Source organism: Podarcis vaucheri (assembly GCF_965113315.1).
Source record: "Podarcis vaucheri genome assembly, chromosome: 13".
In the NCBI taxonomy this organism is placed as follows: domain Eukaryota; kingdom Metazoa; phylum Chordata; class Lepidosauria; order Squamata; family Lacertidae; genus Podarcis; species Podarcis vaucheri.
In genome coordinates this window covers 11,612,139-11,632,209 of record NC_138751.1, presented here as the reverse complement: position 1 = coordinate 11,632,209, position 20,071 = coordinate 11,612,139, and the positions used below count along the sequence as shown (strand labels likewise).

General features: G+C 46.1%; 2 protein-coding genes across 4 annotated transcripts; one reads left to right on the top strand and one right to left on the bottom strand.

Annotated features, from left to right (window-relative positions):
* Nucleotides 1–5,274: 5,274 nt before the first annotated feature.
* ADAT3 (adenosine deaminase tRNA specific 3) lies at nucleotides 5,275–7,586 on the bottom strand. 3 transcript variants are annotated; one of them, XM_082195817.1, is made up of 2 exons: nucleotides 7,421–7,586; nucleotides 5,275–6,622 (listed from the first exon to the last, which is right to left on the bottom strand). In XM_082195817.1, the coding sequence occupies exons 1-2, from the start codon at nucleotides 7,483–7,485 to the stop codon at nucleotides 5,542–5,544; spliced, it is 1,146 nt and encodes a 381-aa protein (XP_082051943.1). In that variant the 5' UTR covers nucleotides 7,486–7,586; the 3' UTR covers nucleotides 5,275–5,541. The 3 variants fall into 3 exon arrangements, with proteins under 3 accessions (XP_082051943.1, XP_082051945.1, XP_082051944.1); XM_082195819.1 differs by having other exon boundaries at nucleotides 7,369–7,454; XM_082195818.1 differs by having other exon boundaries at nucleotides 7,355–7,439.
* Nucleotides 7,587–7,651: 65 nt separating this feature from the next.
* Nucleotides 7,652–19,462, top strand: LOC309516852 (dnaJ homolog subfamily C member 3-like). The gene is made up of 12 exons (XM_082195802.1): nucleotides 7,652–7,865; nucleotides 9,421–9,531; nucleotides 9,929–10,053; nucleotides 10,845–10,919; nucleotides 11,642–11,785; nucleotides 13,065–13,246; nucleotides 13,464–13,583; nucleotides 14,760–14,865; nucleotides 15,492–15,612; nucleotides 16,116–16,248; nucleotides 17,159–17,307; nucleotides 18,030–19,462. The coding sequence occupies exons 1-12, from the start codon at nucleotides 7,667–7,669 to the stop codon at nucleotides 18,170–18,172; spliced, it is 1,608 nt and encodes a 535-aa protein (XP_082051928.1). The 5' UTR covers nucleotides 7,652–7,666; the 3' UTR covers nucleotides 18,173–19,462.
* The last annotated feature ends 609 nt before the right edge of the window (nucleotides 19,463–20,071 follow it).

The window sequence follows — 20,071 nt, the reverse complement described above, 5'->3', positions numbered from 1 at the left end:
GAAGTTTGGGAATGACGTCGCGTTTATAATCTGAATTATCTCACCGAAAACGCAACAGATCACAACGGATATAATGAACATATTACAACGGAGTGGAGGGCCTCTATTATAACCACAGAGCGGGAAATAAATTAGTTTTATGCACCAGAGATAGGCGTCTGAAGAAACACCCATTGGATTACACAATACAGTTTCCCATTCAGCTCCCTGCAGGATTTTGTCAAAAAAATAAATGAAAGCATGTGAAAATCGGAGAGAATTAACAATACAGTATTGCATTGGAAAAGGTTCCAAAAAGAAACAGTTGGCCCGTACGGGGATCGAACCCGCGACCTTGGCGTTATTAGCACCACGCTCTAACCAACTGAGCTAACCGGCCAGTTACGAAGGAGTTGTTTCCTGGATAGCTGTTGAATGTAATAGGGGATGTTAAAATCGTGAAAGTGAACGCTAGATGGCGAAATCACACTACTGAACTTTACTCTCGCCTATCAACACACGCCATTATGCTTACATAAATAGAGCACTCCATATTCCTATTTCAGGCTTCATTCCAGATCAAACAAATCAACCAGGAAGTCGAATTTCACATTTGCCCGAAACGTGGGGCAAAACGGGAGAGAATGAGAGAGAGGAAATGATAAAACACCGAAACAGAATGATTTAAGCAGTTACATTCTGTGCTGATCTGCAAGCTGCTTAGTCACATACAGTAATAATGATAGTAATTTTGGGGGGTATTAAAACTGCAATTAACTGCGATAGCGGACAGGGGTGTGTGAATTGTACGCAATCAATTTTCATTGAAGGATAGCTATCCACAGTGCGCCCAAAAAGGAGAAGGAGAAGAATACAGTATCTCCAGCCCGTTCTTTGGGAAAGGCACCAAAAACAGCGTTTTGTCAGAAGTGGGATTCGAACCCACGCCTCCAGGGGAGACTGCGACCTGAACGCAGCGCCTTAGACCGCTCGGCCATCCTGACAGTTGTTGCCACCCTTTGCTGTGTTGCAGTATTAATAATTTGTTATTATGTAATTCTGTTCAAGTTTTAAACCGATAAAATATGTATAATAAACATTGAACCACTGGGTTAACAAATGGCTGTCTCTCTCTTCTATCTCAGAACTATTAGGGCTCAAAGTTAGCGGCACCAACCTGGAAGGCTTTGAACGATGGTTAGTCGCAGTGGCTACGTTCTCTGTCCCCTGTTGGAGGCAGGGGGTCTAGTTCCTGAGAATCACAAGTGGGGAGAATGCTGTGCACCCCCCCACACCCGAGCTCCTCCCCACCTCCTGCTTTTGGGCTTCCCGTGGGCCCCATGGCTGGACCAATGTAAAGACAGGTTGCCGGACTAGGTGGGCCACTGGCCCGATGCAACAGCTGGGCTCTTCTTGTGTTCTTACCTTTCCGGGAGGAAACAAAGGGAAGGACAGTGTGCCAGGAACCTGCAGGCTTGCTATGCCAAAACACACTACACTACTCCTGAAACAAGGCACTCTCAGAGCCCGGATAGCTCAGTCGGTAGAGCATCAGACTTTTAATCTGAGGGTCCAGGGTTCAAGTCCCTGTTCGGGCGGTTGAGTTTTTTGAAATTCTTTTTTGTATGTTTGTCTTTTACCTTTCTTAAGGAGATTCCTTTGAATCCTCCCCAAATAGCAAAAAAAAAAAAAAAAAATTGTAAAAAAAAATTCAAAGAAGTGCCCTTTTCGATAATCAAGTATGTTTTGTTCCTTCATTTCCGTATCTGGCTAAGCAGCCCCTCCCCCTCCTTTGCCTAACTAAGCATGTATATAGAAACACAAGAAACACATTTTAAAAATATGTTGGAAGTTGGCCGTTGGAAGGAGACCTCTTTTAACGATGAATTTCACCCTAACGCCGTTCAGCTCAGCTTGCGCGTTCATAAGTATCTGCTTTTATAAACCGCAAGGCTTGGCTTGCAACCATTTGTGATCACAGTGAATTGCAAACGTAGCAATTAGTGAATCCAAATGATTTTTTAAAGCATCCTTTCCTTTTCTTCTTATATCGCATTTCGTGCATCACATTTCATTAGGGTTTGTTTTTAAAAAGCTGCGGGCTTATTTGCACCTTTGCTGTCAAAGCAAATCAAATTAAACTGTGTGAAGGGGGTGGGGCGGGGTTGATACTATCACAGTCCATAAGCTTGCAACGAAATCTTAAGCAAGCTTACTCAGAAGTAGATCTGGCGTTCAGTGGGGATGCGTAAGTGTCAGGTTTTGAGCCACAAAGTCTTTTTCTGCTATATATATAAAATCGCATTTGGGTGATACCCCACTCACAATGCAAGCCTCAATCGTGTCTACGTCTCAGAAGTAAGTCCTATTTAATTAAGTGGGGCTGCTTCACCCCCATTTACGTGAGAGCGAGCCCCGTTGAATGCAATAGACTTTTAAATTTATTTTTAAAAATGCTTATATACCTCAGTTTCATTCAAAAAACAACACAAAGCGATTTGCCAGAATTATATACACAATTAAAAAAAAAAACCCACACAAATCGACGGCTAACTATTACAGAAAGACATATTTTTCAATACCTTTTATGAGTAATCATAGTTAAGTTTGCACTGCACGAGTGGACCCTGATATAACCCATTGATTGGCGTCTTCCTTTCCCTGAAGGGGAAACAGAGTTATTTAAACAAAAGACTTCTGTCTCCAGACATCTAAACTGGAAGGTATTGCAGCTATTTGAGACTCGAATTGCCTGCATATTAATTTAAAGGAGGTATTTGTCTTCTTCCACATTGCTACCAAATTAAAATGTCACCCTAAAAAAAAAAAAAAATTAAACTTAGCAGAGGATGGTTTCGATCCATCGACCTCTGGGTTATGGGCCCAGCACGCTTCCGCTGCGCCACTCTGCTCCATGAGGCTAGGATTTGCATTACATTCCTAAATAGTCGTTGCTGCGTATTACAAAGCAATGAAAGACTGTCAATTGAAATAGGACCATGGATTTGAAACGATGCAATGCATTTTAGAGCCAGCGAATTTTGACGAGCAATTCTGGGTCTAAAACATACTGTATTGACTTCCTCACCTTTGCATACTGATGGGCATTGGGAGGGGGAAGGTTGGCTTTGAATTGAATTTGCAAATTCCCCAAATGTGAGGTGCTAAAAAGTTGAAACATGACTTGGCAATACAAAAGATATTGGTTATATTAATATAATTTAGGGGGTTTTTTCTTGGTAAGTAAAATGCATGTAAAATTGCATAGAAATATTTAAAAATGATTGCCCAAAATATGCAGTTATATCATATATCCATATATCTTTATATCGATATATCAATATATATAGATATATTCTTTATTTATTTATATTATTATTATTCAGCATTACCTGACATTTTCAGAAGTTAAAATTAAAATTCTTTGGTTCCCCAAAAGCAGTTTATACGCTTCCTCATCATTTACCAAACTAAATGCTGCCCAATAGCAGATTGGAGTTCTTCCCAAGCAAAAACATATTTTTAAGACCCCCATCACTGACAAATCTTGTGAAAATTAAGCTTCATCCCCTAAAATGGCATGGCCTAGGCTCACATTCCTTTGGCGCCACTCTTGAATGCAGCCGCCTGTCACTGCCAGTGCTGGTTTTCTGTATCCATACAAGGCAACAGCACAGTGGCAAACTCAAAAGTGTTGGATCCCTTCATGAGTTGCAGCCACAGCTGTTCTAAGATCATAAAATAATCTTCTAATTATACATTTAATAAAAATTAGGGGTGTGTTGCAACAATCAAGGCAGATCTCCATGTGTTGCCCTTCAGCTATTTTCTGTGCGCATACATGATTTGGAGTGCTCCAATAATCTTATTTTGGAGTGACTTTAAGTTGTTTTCCGTAAATCTCCACTGTACGTAACAGATCTTGAAGTACCTTCTTCTGAAACTGAAGCACCTTGTGTGTTCCCAAATGCTTAGCTTTGGAGCATATAGTGGCTAAAAAGATCCCTTTTCATGCTGACTGGTAGGATGCTAGAGTCAGGAATACAATGAAATATGTGTAGTATTCCCCACATGAAGTATACATTGGAGTCATCAACATGGTGGTGAATTGCCTGAATTTTCCAAGTACGAATCCCTATGTAGCAGGGGGGAAATAATCCACAAAGGAGGTATCAGCACGCTCAATTGAAATCCCAGGTACGTAGATGTACAAAACAACTTTAGAGGAGGGGAGAGACTTCATCAGGCAAGGCCTCCTTCCACCTGCCTTGCTCCACCCCCTAGTCTCTGCTTCTCAATTTGTATTGTATTATTTCATGTACTGTGGCTTGCCATTGTTTTATTGATTATAGTTTAGAAATTATTTATTGTAACTGTTGAGTGGATTTCTGTTTAACTTTTATGTGTTGATATTATTATTTTATATTATCCTAATGATTGTTGAATGTTACTTTTGTGATGTAGGCTGCTCATTTTAAAGTTACGTTTTGTGTTGTTTTTATGGTGTTAGCCGCTCTGAGCCTGGCCTCGGCCGGGGAGGGTGGGATACAAATAAAAAATTATTATTATTATTATTATTAGAAAGAAAAACTGAGGGGACCACAAAACACCGATGAAGACTAGACATGCTCAATAGCTGTGGAAAGTTGACCAACTGCTGCAGATCAAGCGAAGGGAGGTACTGGCTGCCTAACAAGGGCTTTCTGCACTGCAACATTTTCTTGCAGGTCCCACTCATGAAGCTCAAAACTGCACATAGGACCATTTATAAGCAGAGGTTTTCCCTAGTCATCATTTCTCACAATGCACACAAAAATTCTCACAAGTGCCAAAAATCTGTAGAGGGTCACTGCTCAGTTTCAGGTACTCCAAATTCCCAGTTACCACAGACACATGACTGTTCTTTAAATAATGTATTTCAAAAGAAAAAAAGAGAACAGTAAAAAGGGTTAAAATGAGAGACAACCCCCCCCACACACACACAAATACAGTGGTACCTCGGGTTACATATGCTTCAGGTTACAGACTCCGCTAACCCAGAAATAGTACCTCAGGTTAAGAACTTTGCTTCAGGATGAGAACAGAAATCGTGGTCCTGCGGCGCGGCGGCAGCAGGAGGCCCCATTAGCTAAAGTGGTGCTTCAGGTTAAGAACAGTTTCAGGTTAAGAACGGACCTCCGGAACAAATTAAGTACAGTGGTACCTCAGGTGAAGTACTTAATTCATTCCGGAGGTCCGTACTTAACTTGAAACTGTTCTTAACCTGAAGCACCACTTTAGCTAATGGGGCCTCCTGCTACCACCGCACCGCCGGAGCCTGATTTCTGTTCTCATCCTGAAGCAAAGTTCTTAACCTGAAGCACTATTTCTGGGTTAGTGGAGTCTTTAACCTGAAGCGTATGTAACCTGAAGTGTATGTAACCTGAGGTACCACTGTACTTAACCTGAGGTACCACTGTACACATTCCAAAGCACCGCAGACACGCTACTTCTCTTAAAATAAGACATACATAATATATATTATAAAAAGTTAAAAAGGAAGCATAACAAGAAATATCCTCCTCAAGGACTGTCTTTCCGTGATTCCCCGGGCACCGAAATATGCGCCAAGCTGCGGCACTGGTCTTCCAGAACACCGCGGAACACCTCAAAGCGGTGGTTCAGGTCCTTGCGGCGGTGGATGTGGTAGTTGGTCCCCAGGGCACCGTGAGCGGACGGCACACCGTAGAAAACCCGTCCGATACGCGAGTGCACCAGAGCCATGGCGCACATCACGCACGGCTCCCGCGTCAAGTACATATCGTAGCCGGTGCAGATGTAGGGGAGCCCATCGCCCGATGAGGAGGAATGACCTGAGTCGCCGTCCGGCTGAAGGAAGCTGCAAGCAGGGTAATCTTTATAACCGTACGCCCCACCTCCCTGGCCGCAGGCCACCAGGTCGATGCAAACCATAGCGGCGTGCAGCAATGGGTTGAAGCCTTTCCTGCAGTCATGCGCCACCGCCAGAACTCTCCCAGAAGCTTGGTCAACCACCACGGCCCCCACCGGCTCCATGTTGAGCCGCACACCTTCTTGCGCCGCTCGGATAGCCAGCTCCATATGGCTTTGCATGGCGGCCTTTTCCGAGGGAGTGAAGAGGCAGCCGCTGAGAGCCCGGCTGATGCGCTTGTTCTCATGGAAAGAGACAGGCCAGTGCGAGGAGGCTTCCTCATACTGGGGGCGGGTCAAGGGCGGGAAGGCTGGCACCAGGGTCAAAAAAGGCTCCCCCAAGCCACGCGGGTCGACCTGGCCATTGGGGAAAAGGGCAGCAAGGGACTGCGAGCCATCCTGCTTTGGTCTGGGGCTGGCCAGGCACAGGATCATCTCCAGTGGATGGGCGCTCTCCGCAGAGGCGCAGGAACGGACACGTTTCAAGTGTGCGTGGTCCCTCAGTGGGTAGGCGGCAGAGACCTCCCTCACCAGGCGGCACGCCTCCTTCTTGTCCAGGATGGGTGCGGCAAAGGCAGGGATTAGAGCCACACTCTGGGATTCCCTCTCTGAAAGAACAGGAAGCACGTCCCATGTGGAGGCCCCATTCATCTCCACCGTTTTCCGGCGCTTGCAGCCTGGCTCCATTAGGATGGGCGCATCCCTGGCATGATCTCTGGGTGGGAGGGTGAAGGAAGAGGAGAGCCGGTTATCAAAAATGCACAACACAACAAATCTACACCACCTGTGAATTTGCTTCAGCCTTCCCCTCCCTCTTTGCAATAAGAGGCTGCATGCCATTATCTTTATTATGTATGACTTCTAAAGGGCTGTAAGTGGGAAGCCTGACCTAACTATGCCTGCGAGCTCACAATCAAATAACTAGATCACTGAAAATGAGTCTGAAGCTATTGTTCTTGAAATATAAACATTGGGAAATATCAATGCATTGCTAGAGCTCCTCGAGTTACCAAACGCTGGCACAGGCTCTCTTAGTCAAACCTGTTAAAATAACTATAAGCAGAACAAGTTCTGCCCATTTCCACACACAGGCAAACACACACGCAGTGTTTTATTTTATAACCAGGCTGATACTAGGACTTCAGGTTCTCAAATGTGGTGGGAAGGATTGTGAGGATTCAGCCAAGGAAGTAAGTCGCTCTGCACATGCTCAGAGGTACTCTTTAGGATTGAACCGCATGAGCCAGAGCGGGGAGAGAAGCTGAGCCCATGTGCACCTCTTTTCTTGTTCCACTACACCCACTGAAGAAATTCACAAGTGCTGAATTCAATAATTCCTAATTATTACATTTATGACAAGCAAGTATTATTATTATTATTATTATTAATTATTATTATTATTACTATTAGGACGATGAAGACCGGTCATCATTAGAATTTTCATTACCATCATAATCCCACCCTGCAAAAGTATCCCCCTATTATCGTATCCACACGTGCATCGGAATCTCACCCCCCGGCTTGGCTCTGCAAAGACCACGAAGCGCATCCGCCCACGTGGTGCGCCGAAGACTTCATCTGACGCTGATTGGCTAACTAAGTTCCACGACATCCACGATGTGGAAGCTGATTGGCCAGCAGCTCCTCTTTCCCCTTTCCCCTGTCCTCCTTCCCTTTCCCTGACGCTTTTGGAGGAGTAAGGAGGCCGAGTTGACGTAGCCTAGAAGAAGAGACAAGTAAGAGGCTAGAGCGGCCGGAAATGGTTTTCGCCGACGAGGAAGCGGAAGTGAGTTGGGTCCGGAGCTGGGACATGGAGTCCGGGCAGCAGCCGGTGTGGCGCGGCCTGGGGCTGCTCGGCAGAGGCGGGGACAACCCCGGGCTGGGCCCTGGGGGCTGCGAGAGGCGGCTGCTGTGGGTCGCGTCCTTGCTGTGCGTTTTGCTGGACCTGCAGTTGCCAGGTAACCATGGTAACCGGGAGGCGAGGGGTCGTTTCCTCTTCGCCCTCAGGGACAGGGTTTTTGCTGGCCCCGCCCCCTGCGTAGACGGTCTCCCCGCCCCTTTCTTTCCCCCCACCTCCTGTGTTGCCGGCTCCTCCGCGTCAGGGTTCGCTCTGACGCCCCCAACCCACCTTCTAAGCCCCGCCCGCCACGGGCCCCGCCCTCTCACGTTGACGCGCCTTGTAGCCCCGCCCACATCCCTATAGCCCCGCCCCTTTCATTGCCACTCTCACTTAGCATGTTTCTAGTCCTTAGTGTTCTCCTCCATCTTCCGCAACTCATGCTTCTGATCTTTTGCATCCGCTGGAAGGTTCCTGCCGGCTGCCAGTCAATATCTTGCAGCTGAGGTAGTCGCTCCCTCCGCTCTACTCCCAACTGTCTCCACTAGGTGTACACTTATTATTTACCCAGACAGAGGTAGGACTGTACAGGACCTGTCGGATAACCTAATTGAAGGGAACATTCCTTGATTATAAAACCATACGCATGTTTTCCTAATGTATCTTTAACATTACACAAGCAACGATAGCAGCTAGTATGTCGTTTCTTGTGGAAAGGCATAACGGTACAGTAGTTTGAAGTTGGAACCGTTGTTGGAATAAGTTTGTGATGCATATTGAAGTCTCTAGTCCAATAGATCGCTCCAGATGTTTCCACAGGTCTGGGGAGATTGTGTTGATTGCTCTTTGCATCTCATATGGGAGACAACGATAAATGACAGGATGCAGCTGTTTTTGAACACGATAGATTTAGTTTTAAAAATAATTTCATTGTCTGTTGAATTTATAAAAACAGCAAACCAGTTCTAGAGCTACTTGCCCTTCAAGCTTACTTCTGCAGTACACACCTTCTGGGTTTGCAGAAAGCTATGCAATGTGAACAAAACTGAGATTGGCAGGATACCTGGTTCTGGAACCAGTAACTGAATGGAGTTTCCAGAAGTGATCTTTCACATCTCATTCTACTTGATTCTCCCCCTGCCCCCTGGAAATGCTAAGGAGTTTTTAACAGAGTCACTTCAATAGCAGAGAGTCCAGAGAGAAAAGAAACTAATAATGCTTTAATGTGTGACCTGAACAAAAGCAGTACATAAATATGAGGAGAAATAAACAGGTTTTTGTGTTTCGTAATTAAGGCCTTGTTCACAACAGGAAGATGTACAACTGCATGTATAAGGGGAAACTCTCAGAACTACATAGCCAGTCAGAGCATGAGTTACTTCAGCAAGCACCATGCCCTTCTGACTGGGTGCTAGGCAAAACCTCCACCATTCTCTTGGTTAGCTGGCTAACTGTAAATAGAATTAACCCTTAGGTTGCTAACTTAATTATCCCTGCTGTTATACTTCCAACAGGCTTGACCCTAAGATCATCTTATGCAGAGCAGGTGTCCTGCCATTTTGCTTGGCCCCCCCCCCCCTTTCCTTAAAACATGCATATGTCCTCTACTCACAACTCTCTTTCTCCTGCTCTGTTACAATGGCTATTGGTCTCACAAACCATTTCATACCTTGCAGGTTTGCTGGCTGCTGGGCAAGCTGAGATAGAAAACCACCTGGAAATGGGGCGGAAGCTATTGGCCGCTGGGCAGCTGGCTGAGGCACTATCACACTACCACTCTGCAGTGGGTGAGTAATATAGCCTGTTTTGACTGTCATCCCTGAGGCATCTGACTGACAGGTGTCTTACGGGCTTATGCTGCCCTCTTAATGTCGGTGTGTCACTCGACTTCTGAGCACTCTAAGGGTATAAGTTAGAGGGCCCTTGGAAGGTAATGGTTCCACTAACTGATCTGTTGTTCTTTGTATAATTTTAAATCATAAATATAGCTTCAGCTGGTTTAGAGAAATGCATGTGAAAGAGCTAAACCACAGCAATTCCAGTCTGTCCCTATAATTATTAGTTTATGTTGCTACTCATTGAGGGGGCAGATGCAGAACCGTAAGCATCTCACACAGTATACGTTCTGTTAAGCATACTGACATTTATTTCTGTTTGGTTCCCCCCCCCCCTCGACTCTCCTAGAAAGTGATCCCAAAAACTACCTTACCTACTACAAACGGGCAACTATCTACTTAGCCATGGGCAAGTTCAAATCGGCGCTCCCTGACCTCTCAAAGGCTATTGAGCTCAAGCCGGATTTCATGGCTGTAAGTCGTGTGTGTGTGTGTGTGTTCTCCCCCTCCCCCCTAAGACCTCCTTAATGGGAAAGGGTGCAGGGAGAAGGGTTTGTTTCCAGCACAGAGAACCTGTTTGAATTATTCAAATCAGTCCCCTGCTTCCTCTTTCAGTGCCTCTTGCATGGGTGGAGAATAATTCTGAATAGCATGGGCATGCTGGCAGATGCCATTGATACAGGTTATAACTAATCCGCAGCCATTATTTGTTTTATTTTTAAAGATGTTCTATCCTGTCCTCTGATCAGCTGATTTCAGGGATAGCTTGCAGATCCATACAGATCCATACAGTTTTGTTATTTTAAATTGCCTAGCAGCCCTTGTGTATCTTCCCCTCAATACTGCTGTCCCAAGGCAAGTGGCACAGAGCAAGTTCCATTTTTTTGGCAAGGTGGCAAGCTGCAGGGAGATAGTAAGGTCCTTGCAGCTGCTCAACTTGTACTGATGTCTGAGGCCAGGCTGGTCTTCCCTTTGCCATGGTGTCCTTCTAAGGAATCAGGATGCATGAGCAGCTTCATGCAGTGGGTATATTTGTGAAGTTCCCTGTTTTACTATATAATCGGGGCCCTGCAGATTCTTACTCTATCCTTCCTTGCATGTGTTTGCAAATGTGCACAAGCGCAAACAGTTTGTGCACAAGCAGTTTGTGCAACCCAACGGATAAGCTTCCTGTTTCCAAGCAGGAAATGATTGCTGTCACCCAAACCTACTTCCCTGTCACACTTGTCTTAAAGGATCTGGGGGGGGGGGGTTCTGTCCCACAGGCCCGATTACAGCGAGGCAACATCCTCCTGAAACAAGGCAGCATGCAGGAAGCCAAGCAGGACTTTGAAGCTGTGGTAAGCAACCTGCCCACATCCACATCACAGGGGCAGGAGCCTCATCTAGCGATGCACACTCATTTTCATGTCTGGCAATGGACCGCTGGTGAAATATATTCTCTTGCCTCCTTAGAATTCCATTTCAGGGCCATCAGAAAGACTGTGTAGCTCAGCATCAGTAGCCTGCAGCACCAGTCTCCGCTCAACACTGGCTGCGTACACACCATCCATTAAAATCTTCCCACAAAGAACCCTGGGAATTGTAGTTTAAGAGTCTAGTTTAGTTCTGGGGGGGTAAACTACAGTTCTCAGGATTCTTTGGGCTTGCACGTTCTAGCCAGTTAGGAAGTTGCGGCAGCACACCTTGCATTCAAACCTTGCAGATATGCAAAATATGGCTTTCACTGTGTGCAAATAATACCACGTATGATGCATTGGTGGGAAATATGGGGGAGTGTAGTTCTTTGGGAAAGTTTTCTTTGTAACAAGCAGGAATGGTCCAGGAATGGTGGGATATCTGCCCAGCTGAGCACCTTGGGAAATAACCTTTCTCATAATTTCTAATCTCCAAATACATTGCAACACCATTGTTCTTTCTGTATTGGCCCCCATCTTTTCTCCCTGTGTCAACTACATGGACATTTTCAGATCTGCTCAGAGATTTGGATCAACATCTTAAAATATTGAGTGACCTAATACATGTGTTCTGTTTTGTTTTATTGAAAAAATGATCTCATCAGCTCCAAAGTAATCCGGAAAATACAGAAGCCCAAAGGCAGCTTGCACGTGTGTCTGAGCTCGAATTTTCCATGCAAGAAGCCCGTACTGCCTTCCAGAGGAAGAACTACCTGGGAGCAATCAGTATTTTGGATCAAGCAATTGAGGTATGTTGTCGTCAGCTCTTCCTGGCTTTATATTCTTATTTGAGCAGCGCCATGGGTCAGGTTAACTGGCCTCAGGAACTTGCCTTCCTGTCCTTATAATGAGGTAGTTGGTATGAGAGTGCTATGAAGTCTACAAAAGTCATTCAGCTGTGTTGAAGTACAGTCACACAGCAAGCACCTCTTGGGCCAACATGTGGGGGTGTTTAACTCGTCAGTTGCTTGGAATGGCTGGGAAGAAGTGGTGTCTGTGTGAGCAAGAGGACAAACCCTCTTTTTAACCTGCGTTGTTAGAACATTGAGACCAGAACCTGGAAGACCAGCGTTCCAAACCCCATTCAGCTGTGAAGCTCATTGCTTGACCTCGGGCCAGGCACTCTCTCTCACCCTCACACACCTCATAAGGTTGTTGTGAGGATGAAGTGGAAGAGGAGAAAACCATGTACACCACCGTGTAGGAAAAATGGAAGTGGAATAAATAGCATGATCCTTGTCGCCTTCTGTCTCTTCCAAAGGGAGTGAGTGGTGCTGTCATCTAAACCACTGAGCCTCTTGAGCTTGCTGATTGGAAGGTCAGCGGTTTGATGGGGTGAGCTCCCGTTGCTCTGTCCCAGTTCCTGCCAACCTAGCAGTTCGAAAGCACACCAGCACAAGTAGATAAATAGGTACCACTGTGGTGGAAAAGTAAATGGCATTTCCGTGTGCTCTGGTTTCCGTCATGGTTTTCCATTGCGCCAGAAGCAGTTTAGTCATGCTGGCCACATGGACCTGGAAAGCTGTATGTGGACTTAACTGCCCAGAGGTCCTTTGCCTTTTTACCTCTTTCTCTTCCCTCATCTCCACCCACCCCGGTCACCTGAAGCTGGAAAAGAGCAGTGAAAATCTAATGGGCTTGGCACACTATCAAGTCCTGGGGAGGGGAATAATAAATAAATTTTATTTATACAGACACACAAAACTCTGAATAAATATAGCAGAAATGAGTTTTTGGGTTGGGAGGGCTATAGCTGAGCATTAGAGCACCTCCATGCAATGAGGCCCAGGTGCATGTTAGGATTCCTGCTCCTGACAGTGTAATCCCTGGCATTTCCAGGGTGGAGAGAGACTCCCTGGCTGAAACCCTTGAGAGCCAGGGTGGACAAGTCAGGGTGGACTATCCTGAGCTAGATGGACCAGCCACCCAACTCTGTGTAAGGCAACTTCCTCTGCTACCAACCAAGGTTCTAAAATAAAAACAGCAGTAGGCTTTAAGGATATTAACTTCCTCTCCTCTGTGCCCCAGATCTCCCCCTGGGACCCAGAAGCAAAAGAGCTGCGTGCTGAGTGCTACCTGTACCTCGGCGACTACAACAAGGCCATCATGGACCTGAAACCCACCACCAAGCTGCGTAACGATAACAGGGCGGCCTTCCTGAAGCTCAGCAAACTCTATTACAACTTGGGGGAACACGAGGAGTCCTTAAAGTGAGTGGTGCGTGCATGCATATGTTGTGCAGTGTGTTACAGATGCGTGCAGGGGGGGCCATTCTATATTTCTTATCCCAGGCACTGTGTCTGGATTTAATGATAAAGCAGCTGGGGAGCAGCATTGGGCAGGCAGGGAGTTTCTGCACCCCCCTGGCCTTTCCAGTGTCTTGGATCCCTCCTGTTGCATCTAGACCCGGTCTCTTTTCCTCCACAGCCAAGTGCGGGAGTGCTTGAAGCTGGATCAGGACGACAAGGACTGCTTCTCCCACTACAAGCAAGTGAAGAAGCTCGCCAAGCAGCTGGAATCTGCCGAGGAGCACATCAGATCTCAGAGGTGCGCTGAGTACCTCCCTATGTCCACCCGCCTTAACCTTCCTGGGTTACTTGTTTGCATGGGTGGCTGGCTAGAAGTCGGCAGTGCACATCGAGTGCCTTCTGTGCACATCGTTACACTCTCAGCATGTGCAAAGGGTGCACAGAGGAATGCTCTGTTCTGTGGCATTTTATGAGCTTGCGGGTTGAACCCATATGCATATATTTGTTCAGTGTGCATCATCGCTTCTGTTTCTGCTGTTCACAGAGAGGGGAGGACACCTGTGCAAGACTCTGTTAAGTACATAAACAGTTTCTGAGACTTCAACAGGCGGCATATTTACAGTACATCAAGTCTAGAAAATGTAAACTGATATTCTTGAGATAAGAAAATAAGAACCAAGTTGCTGGTTCAGACCAAGGATTCATCTAGGCAGGCATCCCACACGAAACGTGTTTCTGGGAAGTTCACTCCCAAACCATAGGTATCCTTCACGAATCTGTCTGCTCCCTTTTTTTTTTTAGAAAGTCACATGAAGCTGCCTTTTATCCTGAGTCAGACCGCTAGCCCAGAACTGGTTCTCTGAGGTCAGGTCAGAGGGTCTTTTCCCAGCTGTGAAGCCCATGGTTGCTTTAACTGGAGATAGACAGACCTGAAAATGGTGCTTTGCCTGCTGAGAACACCCGGCTCTCTAACAAGGCAGATTCATATGACTTTAAAAGGGGAACTATCAGACAACTTTGTGGCAAACGGGTCTTAGCAGCTACCCATGGAGCCATCTAAGTTGGTCACCATTTCTTGTAGTAGTGAGTTTTGTAAGATAATCATGTGTTGCGAAGTGCTCCTTCACCTGTTGTCCATCTTGTTTGTTTCATTTCTCCAGTGCTGTGAGAAAAGAAAGCTCTCCCTTCCGTACTATTCATAATTTAATAGATGTCTATCATGTGGTTTTGTTTGTGAAAACACAATGTTGCTGCACCCTGGGGCCCGGCAGCAATCTCTGCACTTGAGTAGAGTGATAGCAGAATAATCACAGCCTTCCTGTTACACAGATGGACCACAAAACCAGACCGATCACGTTCAGTTCTTTGGCTGCTCATTATCCCTTTGTCGATGAGAGCATTGTGCAGCCTCGAGGTTCGCATGCTCCTTTCCTTTCCATCTACAGTTGTCTTCTCTGTCATTTCCCGGGGACAGGTACGAAGATGCCATTGAGAAGTATAAAGCAGCCATGAAAACTGAGCCCAACGTGGAGATCTATACCAGTAAGGCAAAAGGACGCATCTGCCACTGTTTATCCAAGGTAAGGCAGTGTGGTCCAGCCTGTCTGAGGAGATGAATAGGAACTGAAACAAACTTGGCTTTGTTTTGTTGTTTAATTAAAGGAGTAAATCAAATGCAACTACAAGAGTATTTGACAGAAATGAATGAAAATTCATAACACGTATTGCAATTTTGTCCATTTTAGAATGAATTCTGACAGCCTTAGAAGTAAGAGAGATGTCAGTTTTGAAATCTAGGGATCTGCATTTGGTTTCCTGCTCTGCCGCCGGTATCCTATCTGTGCCTGGTCATGTTCTCAGCCTTCTCATGCTTCTTCCTTCCTGTAGAAATGACACTTGTTGGCCTACAATCAGAGTAGCCAACAGGGTGACCTCCAGTTGGTGTTGGACTCCCTAACAGCCACCAGTCCCCACCACCAGCACGGCTAATGGACAGGGTTGACCGGAATCACCCATCAAGCATCTAGAGGACACCCTGTTAGCTGCAACTGGCCTGTATCTCAGGAAAGATTTGAACCGCTATCTCTCTACTCTATAACAGTGATCCACTGGATCAGAATAGATAATGGGGCAGATATGGTGGGGGGACATGATTGCTGGGAAACAAGTAGCAAAAAAATTCCCTCCCCCTTTTTGTGTGCCACAGAGCAAACAGCCTCATGAAGCTATAGACATCTGCACAGAAGCCCACCAACTCGACCCCAGGAACATCTTCATCTTGCGTGACAGAGCTGAAGCCTATATCCTGAACGAGGAGTTTGAAAAAGGTAAAAGAGTTGGTGGTGCAGAGGACCATGTCAGTAGTAGAACATCTGCTTTGCCTGCAGAATCATGGAGTTGGAAGGTACTCTGGTTCAGGGTTTTCCCATACTTGGGTCTCCAGCTGTTTTGGGACTGCAGTTCCCATCATTCCTGACCACTGGTCCTGCCAGCTAGGGATGATGGGAATTTGTAGTCCAAAAACAGAAGGAGACCCAAGTTAAGAAGCCTTGATCTAGTCCAGCCCCCCCTGCTCACTGGACCAAGCGCAGGGTCATTGCTTGAAAATTTTCCAAAATTTTCATTTTATTTTATTACACTAATAAAGGGTTAGGCGTGTGGCTGCTTCTTTTTTTAAGGAATATTTTATTTTCTCTGGATTTCATGCACTTTGGTCAGATTCCAGGTGCGCAGACCTGCGAGATAATGACATTAAGAGACAAAAGTTGAAAAAAGTGGCTGCAAAAAAGTCACTTTTCCTGCTGTATTAAAGCCAACTCTTTCCTTGTAGCGGTTGAAGACTATCAAGAGGCCAAAGAGTTTGATGGTGAAAATGAGGAATTAAAAGAAGGGTTGGAGAGGGCACAGAAACTGCTGAAGCAATCGAAGAAACGGGACTATTACAAAATCCTTGGGATTCGGAGGTATGGCATGCACTTTCCATAACTCTTTCGTGGTCCAGAATTGGACCTGGAAACAAATTGAGAGACAATACAGCTGATACAGCATTGGTTTAATAGAGTCAAGAAACTGAGCTCACAACCTCCTCATTTCTTTTGAACCCATTGATGCTTGTGGACAGTTTTCAAGGGCAGCCCCATGTAGTATGCATTGCTGTAGTCTAATCCAAATGTGACCTCTATGTGTAACTGTGGTAAGTTCAGCCTGTACCAGAGAAGGCTGCAATTGAGACACACCAGCCCAAGGCAGGCAGAAGTGTTTCTGACCACAGCCACCACCTGTCTATTCTTGAATTCATTGGGACTTGACTTTGACTGAATCAGACCTTAAGTCATAGCTTTGCCAGAGCATCGTTTTAAACTTTTCAACTCTTGCCCTCCCCACCCAGCCACCCGGCGCTCACAAAAGGATATAAATATTGGAACAACTTCAATAGTTTTAAAGACAAAGTCAGCCTGGCCAGGTTTCGGGTAAATATTTGATGCGGCAAAGTAGATGTACTGGTTGGTTGGCAGAGTGTTTTTATGAGGTGGCAATGGGGAAAAACAACTCTCTTGCGGCTCTAATTAGGTTGCTGCAGGAATATGCAAGCCTTTGGGTTTGCACAGGAATCTCTGGTAGACATGAAAGATTTCTGTATATCTGCAGAGGTTGCATACACTGAATGCTGAGCTCAGTTGGCCAAACATAGCGAGGTCTTTTTACTTACCTACTTTGCTTCTCCTATTCTTCTGAAACCCATGGCACTGGAACCCATGTCCGAGCTGTACAGTCTGTGGAAACTTTCATGCTTAAATTTGTTATCATTCACATCACTGAAGAAAATGCAGGGAAAAACTTAGTTTCTGTTTCCCCCCTGTCCCCCACTTCTAGGAATGCAAATAAGCAGGAAATCATCAAAGCCTACCGGAAGCTAGCTCAGCAATGGCACCCTGACAATTTCCAGTCTGAAGATGAGAAAAAAGAGGCTGAGAAGAAATTCATTGACATTGCAGCTGCTAAAGAGGTCCTGACAGATCCAGGTAAGGCCTTCCTGATTAAATTCAGGTTTGTGTGTGCTTCACTGTAGGCGATAAATTGGTTGTTTTGCACAACGAGTGCAAGAGTACATATTTGGCATGTGTTGTTCTTTGCTAAGATAGCCTGCCCCTTAACCAGTAGAATTTTGGGAGTATGCAATGGGTTACAACTGTACCAGTAGAATGGTGATTGCATCTAATTTCCCTGTACTTGCTAGCATTTAAACTCCAAATTTCCTCCAAGGAGCTCAGGATGCTGTGCATGGAACTTCTTCCCCTTTAACCTTGCAACAGTCCTGTGTGGGCAGATCAAGCTGTGAGTTGGTGATAGTCCCATCATCACCTTTGTAACCTTGGTGAATGGGTGTGATTTGAATCTGTAACTCTCTCCTAGTCTAACCTCTGCATCTCACTGATTCACGCAGACAGGGACCACGTAGGGTTGTGGGGTTTTTTGTGTCAGGAGCTTTTGTCTACACTATCTAGAACACAATAAGTATTTAAATGGGTCTAGAAACATCCACGTATGGAGGGGATGAGATCTTTCAGATTTGAAAATAACAAGGAGTGCTTGAGAGATACGAAGACCAGAGCTGGCTCCCTCCTTCTCTCCCACCCACGTGTGTCCACCCAGATAGGCCTTGCACCTCTTTTGACCCAGGGACCGTCTCTTCGACCTCTTTCCCACCCTACGTTTTTGTTCTCTGTTTTCTTCCCCCTTCCAGAAATGCGGCAGAAGTTTGACTCCGGCGAGGACCCCCTGGACCCAGAGAACCAGCAGGGAGGGGCAGGACACCAGCACCAGTGGCCCTTCGAATTCAACCCTTTTGGTTCTGGGAATTTCCACTTCAAATTCCACTTCAATTAACTTGGAACTGAGCCTTGGAACAGGAAGGCAAAAAAAAAAGACCCTGTGGCTAGCAAGCAGGTGACTGGACCTCTGGGCTGTGCTTTGTCTATGCAGACACTGCAAAAGTTACCAGCCCCCATCAGAAAACAACCGCTATGCAATGGGGGTGGGTGGGGGTGGCCTCCCCGCTGCATCCAGACATCCCCGGCCCAGATGTCCGGATGCTCTTTCAGACTAGAGCTGAGGCCTGAAGAAAGATGGTGTCGTCTTGCCTCTGGTTGTGGTTCCCAAGCAATGGGGAGCTGCAAGGTGAAATGTAACCGTGCATGCAGGGCCTTGCATACCTTTCTGAAAATCCTGCCTTTCATGGGAGTCCTTGCAACTCTGAGTTTATGTACACGGCCCGACTTAGTTGGACGATGGGCTGTACCTCTCGTGTCTGCTGAGATTCATTTTTTTTAAAGCTGGTGGTAAGGAAACTGATTCCTATTTCCCTGCCCTCACTCCCATCTATCCTTAAATAAATCCTTCACTGCCATATAACTACCAACCCGTTTAAATTGTAAAAAGAAAAGAAAAGTAGGCAGGAGATTATACCTGTTGGCATGCATTTGAGTTTGCCTACATGAGAAAATATTTGCGTAATGTGAAGTGTGGGGTGATCTCTGCTGATGGCAGAAAGCACCGCTGAGTCCTGCAACGGCCTTCCTCCACTGCAACACCCTTAATTTTGTTGATGCAGCTATTCATCTTGAAAAGGCAGTGAGAAGCGCCTCTTTATCAACACCCACCAGGTTTTGCGGTGGTTTGGGCCACCCTATGAAGTGGCAAGATTCATCTCTTCTTTTGGTGGGGTATTGCACATTTGACTTCTCCCTTCCCCCAAATACAAAGGGAATAATGGTCAAGAACCCATTCTGGATTTGGGGGAGAGGAGCTTAGGTCATACACCTTTCCCTAAAGTTAAACTCTGTGAACTCTCCCTCCTTCCTTGCCACCGTTTGACTGTTACAGTGTGTGAATTGCGAGTCTGATATTCTACCACCCAAATGAGGGATTCTTGCCTCCCTCAATTTACTCCAGTTAGGCGAATTTTTAACTTTTCTTCCTCCTGCTCCAGGGCAAAAGGGGGAGGCACTGCTGTCCCCTTACCCCACCCACCCACCCCAAGACAGCACAGTACTTCTATAAACCCTGAACCTGCTCTAGCCGTTGCCCAGGGGCCGAGGGAAGGAACGTTAAGGAGGGGGTGTTAAACCACCACCTATTACCAAAAGTGTCAAGATTAAACGTTTGTATTGCAAAGCTCTCGCTTGTCTTTCTGTCTTGCTGCTTCAAGAAACGAGGGTTGGCCATGTCTGGAGGATCTGTCTCATCACAGCCCCACAAATTCTCTTGTACTTGGAAGCAGAAAAAGAGCACAAAAAGAGCCCTGGTTTATCAGATCAAAGACCCATCTAATCCCATCGTCTTCTTTTCACTGTGGCCAATCAGCTGCCTGTAGGAAGCTTGCAAGCATGACTTCATTTTACCCTAAATGTCTCATCTTTTGAAGCCATTCCCCCTTTGCTTGGGGGGGGGGACGACATATTAAGTCATACGAAAGCAAGGCTTTCCGCAACAACGACCTTTATCTGGCATTATTGAGCTGACCCAGTCTATTAAGGGAGGAATCCTTTGTGACACCCACACACCCCTCCCGAAAACGATTTACTAATGCCTTCTGCACAGGTTTGCAAGGAGAGAGGTGAGTTGCAGGTGCAAGCCTATACGGTTCCCTAGAACTTGGTGGGTCATGCGTGGTAGGATTCGGACCTGTGGCCCTCTAGGTGTCAGATACGTCTCATCCATCATCACCCGTGGTGAGGGATGATTGGAGTTGTAGTCCAACATATGGACACCCACAGGTTCTTCACC